The 6,000-nt window shown below is 52.2% G+C and overlaps 1 protein-coding gene across 1 annotated transcript in view; it reads right to left on the bottom strand.

Moving 5' to 3' along the window:
* LOC133242670 (melanoma-associated antigen B4-like) overlaps positions 1-1,870 on the bottom strand; it is a 53,169-nt gene extending 51,299 nt beyond the window's left edge. Inside the window, exon 1 of the mRNA XM_061408821.1 lies at positions 788-1,870. Coding sequence (XP_061264805.1) covers positions 788-1,803 — 1,016 coding nt within the window. The 5' untranslated portion in view covers positions 1,804-1,870. The remainder of the gene's footprint in view (positions 1-787) is intronic.
* Positions 1,871-6,000: the final 4,130 nt, after the last annotated feature.

Genomic DNA, 6,000 nt, shown 5'->3' on the forward strand with positions numbered 1-6,000 from the left:
GCTGAGGCAGAAGGGCCAGGCCTGGCCCTGGCAGACATGTCAGCCCTAGCTGAAGCAGAAGTGCCAGATCTGGCCAAGGCAGAAGTGCCATCACTGGCCCTGGCAGACATGTCAGCCCTGGCCGAGGCCGAAGTACCAGCCCTGGGTGGAACAGAAGTGCCAGGACTGGCCAAGGCCGAAGGGCCAGCACTGGCTGAGGCAGAAGGGCCAGGCCTGGTCCTGGCAGACATGTCAGCACTGGCCAAGGCCAAGGTGCCAGCCTTGGTTGCAGCAAAAGTTCCAAGACTGGCCAAGGCAGAAGGGCCAGCACTGGATGAGGCCAAAGTGCCAGCCCTGGCTGCACCAGAAATGCCAGGTCTGGCCAAGGCAGAAGGGCCAGCACTGGATGAGGCCAAAGTGCCAGCCCTGGCTGCACCAGAAATGCCAGGTCTGGCCAAGGCAGAAGGGCCAGCACTGGCTGAGGCATAAGGGCCAGCACTGGCTGAGGCATAAGGGCCAGCACTGGCTGAGGCATAAGGGCCAGCACTGGCCAAGGCAGAAGGGCCAGCACTGGCTGAGCAGAAGGGCCAGAACTGGCCCTGGCAGATATGTCAGCCCTGGCTTAGGCCGATGTTCCATGTCTGGCCGAGGCCAATGTGCCATATCTGGCCGAGGAAGGATTGCCAGTACTGTCCGAGGCAGGAGGGCCGGGCCGGGCCGTGGCAGACATGTTAGCCCTAGCTGCAGCAAAAGTGCCAGGTCTGGCTGAGGCAGAAAGGCCAGCACTGGCAGAGCAGAAGGGCCAGTGCTGGCTGAGGCAGACGGGCCGGTCCCGGCTGCAGCTCTGGCTCCGGAGCTCTCTACCTCCTCTCTCCAAGAGTCCTCATAACGTGGCTGTAAGGTGTCGGGGGCTGAATCATTGACCCTGGTCAAAATCTGCAGGACTTTTGTCTTGCTGTTTTGTGTGAGCGCTTTAGGACCCCACAGGAACTCATAGCGAGGGGGATCGCTGCTGGGCACCTGGCGGTACTCCAGGTACACTTCCTGCACCAGATCTTGTGTGATGAGCTTCTCGGTGTCTCCAAAGATGAAGTGCCTTCTTCCATCATAGATGTTCAACATATTCAGGAACTTCCAGATGTCCTCCTCAGAGGCGCGGTGACCATTCAGGTAGGTGACACCCAGCAGAGGCATCAGAAGACCATTCTTCGGCAGCCCCCAGTTACCTCTCATAGACTCACTGTCGCTGAGATCTAGGTTGCTCACCAGGGTATAGCAGTGACTGTTGGGCCTGACTTCCTTCAGCACTAGGCCAAACTCCAGCTCCATGCACTCAGAGTCCCTTCTGAAGATCTCAGGGAATTCTTCCCTGTAACTTCTGTGGATAACCTTCAGCATTTCTGACCTCTTAATGAGCTCCCTCATCATATACTTAAACAGCATGTACCACAGCAAACTCTCTGAATCCCTGGTCAGATCTGTGTGACAGCTCTCAGCAGCAGCTGAGGCCTGGGAGGAATTTTCACCTTCCTGAACTTGGCCCTTGGCACCTACACCAGATCTCGAGTCTGCTGTGCCACCGACACCAGATCTTTCGCGTATAGCACCTACAGCAGCACTGGTGGTGCCTTGGGCTCCCTGACGACCCTTCAGGGTGCCAGCAGCAGAGGAGCTTGAGGGAGTGCTCTCTGAATCAGGAGGGGAAAAGGAGGTGGTTTCTTCTTCCCCAAATGTGGTAGCATGATCATGAAGACCCTGGGTCTCAGCCCGGTCTTGTTGACGTTTCTCATGAGCACAGTGCTTACTCTTCTGCCCACGAGGCATGACGGCTGTGGTCAGGGACTGCAGGCAGGGGTCTTGGCCAATAGACAGGAGACTGGGGCACCTGGAGGATGGAGAATGAGGTGACATGAGCACCTTAAAACAGGGAGATTCTACCTTGGCTTCATCAAAGGCCGCCTCTGCAGGTTTCCTTGAGGACACTGCTCTAGGAACCCACAAGGCTCCTGTTTTCCTTGTTAGCCTGTCCCCTGAGAATCCCAAAGGAATAACAGAGGCTTACTTTTCCTCTGTGTCCTCTCAGCCCTGCTTTGGACTTACTGAGGTGACAGCAGGGGCTGGCAGTGGGGTCCTCTCAGCTCATCTTCAGTATTATCACATCAAGTCCTAGTGGAGCCTGGGCACCCTTCTCTCTGCTACTCTGATGCAGACACTTCAGACCTCCACATGATCCAGAAGCAAGTGAAGGGATGCCTCAGTCCACCTCCCTCCCAGGGGATACCCAGTGCTGAGAGCTCAGTAGGGTCTTTTCTATCCTGAGTTCACTGGCATCATCATTCATGGTCCTTACCTTGGCTCCTTAAAAAACTGGGCACTATTCTCCACTTGCTGATTTCTGGTTGCACCTTCAGACTAGACATTTCCCCTCCCCTAGACTTGGTATAAAACAGTAAAGCAGATGTTCAACCTCACAGCCCATCCCTGAGATTTCCTGGGCTGAAATCCAAGGGTTGGGATGCATGCTCTGAGTCTTCACTCAGATTCCTCAACTGAGCTCCTGGCAGAGAACCTCCTCTTTCTCCTGAACTGATACCTGTCTGATAGTAAAAGCCAATCACCCTGTGTCCCCACAGGAGGAAGTGAAGATGACCTCATCTTCTCAAACACGGTCTCCTAAGAATGGAAGCTGTTGCAGGCAGGTTGACGTCCCTGTGGTCCCATCCAAGATCCCAATTCAAAGTTAAATTTTTTTTTTTTTTGCTCCTCTTTTCTTCTATATGTCTTTTTTAAAACAAATTTATTTATTTTTAATGGAAAGATAATATCTTTACAATATTGTGTTATCTTCTGCCCCACATCAATATGAATCAGCCATAGGTATACTGTATATCCCATCCCTCTTGAAAGTCTCTCCCACCTCCCACCCCATCCCACCCTTCTTAAGCTGTCAGAGCACTGGCTTTGAGCTCCCTGAGTCATAAAACTAATTCCCACTGGTTATTTATTTTACATATGTTAATGTGTACATTTTCAATGTTACTCTCTCAATCTGTCCCTCCCTCTCCTTCCCCCACTGTGTCCATCAGTGTGTTCTCTATCTTTGCATCTCCAGGCTGTCCTGCAAAGAGGTTCATCAGTACCATCTTTCTGGATTTCATATAAATGCATTCATATATGATATTGCCTTTCCTCTTTCTGACCTAATTCACTTTGCATAAAAAACTAGGAATGAAACTACCACATGAGCCAACAATCCCACTACTGGGCATATACCCCAAGGAAACAGTAATGGAAGAAGACACTTGTACTCAAATGTTCACTGCTGCACTATTTACAATAGCCAGGACATAGAAGTAACCAAGGTCTACATTTGACTCATGACAGGGTCTAAGAGTTCTCCCTCTGCTGACTACTCCCTAGCCCAAAGTGGGGACCGACATGTATTCTTGAGGTCTGCCAGGGATGACGACAGGGAGGATTTGGTCCGAATGATGTGGTGTGGAACATCCCCACAGCCCCCGAGGTTCTCACCATGACCCCTCCAAATCTGAACGCCTCCCTTGCCAACCTGAGGCTGCCCCCTTTGACCTGGTTGCTCAGTTCCCTGAGATGTCCCGGGAAGTGTCATGTCAAAACGCCCGATTCTCCCAGGCCTGAAAACAGGGCTGGCGCTTTATGTGGCCCTGTTTCTTAAGGAAGTGGCCACCATCCTTACTCAGCGTCACAACCATGAATCATGTTGCAGACTAGCTCCCTTTGTTGAACTGGTTTTATTTTGTTAGAGCAAGGCTGTCACTTCACCAAAACCACCTCCAGTGGACACCAGGGGGCACCACAGTTGGCCAACTTACCCGAGGCCTCCTAGAGCCCAGTATAGGGGAGTCACTCAGTAGGGCCCCCTTGCAGTGTCGCACTCTGCTCCTCAGCCCTCAGGGCCGTTATCTAGGTCCTAGACCACCTCCGGGGGTAGAATCCGGGCCTACCCCCACAGACCAACGCCTTAGCCTGAGACACTCTAGACCACATTCAGCCGATAGCTCTGAGGGGCCCACAAGAGCCATATCACAGGGGTGGGATGTGGATGGGTCACTTTTATTACTGGGAGGGTTGGGAAAGTCCCTTCAGCTACATTCAGGTCCTCACCTTGGTTCCGGATGAGTCCTGGACCCTAAGTCTTGCCAAACGGTCGCTGCAGCTACCGCTTGAGCGTCTCTCCTTCGAAGCAGAAGTGGAGGGGAGCTGCGTACGGTCCTACGTTACGTCGCCCGGAGTCGACGGCAAGGGCGGCGTGCTATGGGAACCCCGGTAGCTCAATATTCATCCGTCCCTGGATTCTCTCTCAGGGTCCTCCGTGTGCAGTTTATCAGAGCCCCAAACGCCTCCATCTATCAACACAAGTCCTACAGCCCCCAAACAAAGCCCTTGCCTTCCCAAGTCTCTGCTACTGCTGCTGCTATGTCGCTTCCTTCATGTCCGACTCTGTGCGACCCCAGAGATGGCAGCCCACCAGGCTCCCCAATCCCTGGGATTCTCCAGGCCAGAACACTGGAGTGGGTTGCCATTTCCTTCTCCAACCCAAGTCCCTAGTGGAAGGTATCAGGGCACTGCTCTGAGAATCTCTGCTTGTCAGGAGGGGCACCACTCTGTAAGCCTCCCTCTTTGGGGGGAGGGATCCTCTCATTATCTCTCATCGTCCTCATCTTAAGTCCAGTTATGGTCAAGATGACACCCCTCTGCAGACCTGGGGCCCTATCCTGCTAGAGAAGGCTTTGCCCTCCCTGAGTTCACACAGGTGGTATGAGGGGACCACTCAGAAGTAGCTCTTCTGGGTCTCTCAGAGCTAAGAATTTACAGAATGCTGTTTGGCTCCCTCTCCAGCGGTCCCCGCTAACACTCATCATTGTCATCTGAGGTCCTGCTTGGGCTCAGGTTCATCCACCCACGAAACTAGGCTGATCCTATTAGACAGAGGCCTCACCTCACTGAGAATTTCCAGACTGAAATCAACCTGACATCTGGGCCCTGAGCTTCCTGGGGAGCACAGTGACAGAGATTTTCCAGGGCCTCCTTTGATGCAGTGTGTGCTACTGTGAGTGCACTTTCACGTCCTCACATTGATATGTGACGAACCATGTAACTCCAGTCTCTGCTCTATGAAGTTGCTTGTCTTACATCAAGATCCTAGTCTCTGAGAATTCCAAGTTGGGCATCAGGGTGACCCTCATGTGATCGTAGTCCATAAGGGCCTCCGAAAATAGGCAGCGGGGATGCAACTTGAGTCCTTCTGATTCCTCTTGCTCAGCATCCTCACTACATCTACCACAGCCTGGGACTGCTCCTTATACTGATGTAAGATACCTCTTTGGGTGACCACTATAATCAGGAGTCACTGTCTCCACAGTCCTCTTTCATGGAGTTCCAATATCAGCTTCTGTCACTTGATTAAAGGCTTCCTGGGAAATGCATATTCCTATGAACACTTGTGCAGTTACCCTCTAGCAAATCTTGGAGAAAACGGGTCTCAGTCCCCGAAGCGATGTAAGATTAGGAAAATGCAGCAGAAATCAAGGAACTCAGGACAGATGGTATGCTGTCAGAGAAAAAGAGCTGATATATTTCTTCTCCTCAGCCAGATTTTGGGTGTCTGCTTAGTTGCTCAGTCATGTCCTACTCTTTGCAACCCCATAGACTGTAGCCTGCCAGGCTCCTCTGTCCATGGGGATTCTCCAGGCAAGAATCCTGGAGTGAGTTGCTCTCCTCCAGCGGATGTACCAAACCCAGGAATCAAACCCAGGACTCCCACATTGCAGGTGGATTCTTTACTTTCTGAGCCACCAGATTTAGGGTGGTTCTAAAAGATTTACTTTCAGGACCCTCCTGTTGGTCCAGTGGTTATGACTCTGTACTCCCAATGCAGGGGGCCCAGGTTTGATCCCTGGTCAGGTAATTGGATCCTACATACCAGAACTAAGAGTTCATGTGCCACAACTAAAACTTTCATATGCCACAACTAAAGAGCCT

The sequence above is a fragment of the Bos javanicus genome, chromosome X, assembly GCF_032452875.1.
Source record: "Bos javanicus breed banteng chromosome X, ARS-OSU_banteng_1.0, whole genome shotgun sequence".
In the NCBI taxonomy this organism is placed as follows: domain Eukaryota; kingdom Metazoa; phylum Chordata; class Mammalia; order Artiodactyla; family Bovidae; genus Bos; species Bos javanicus.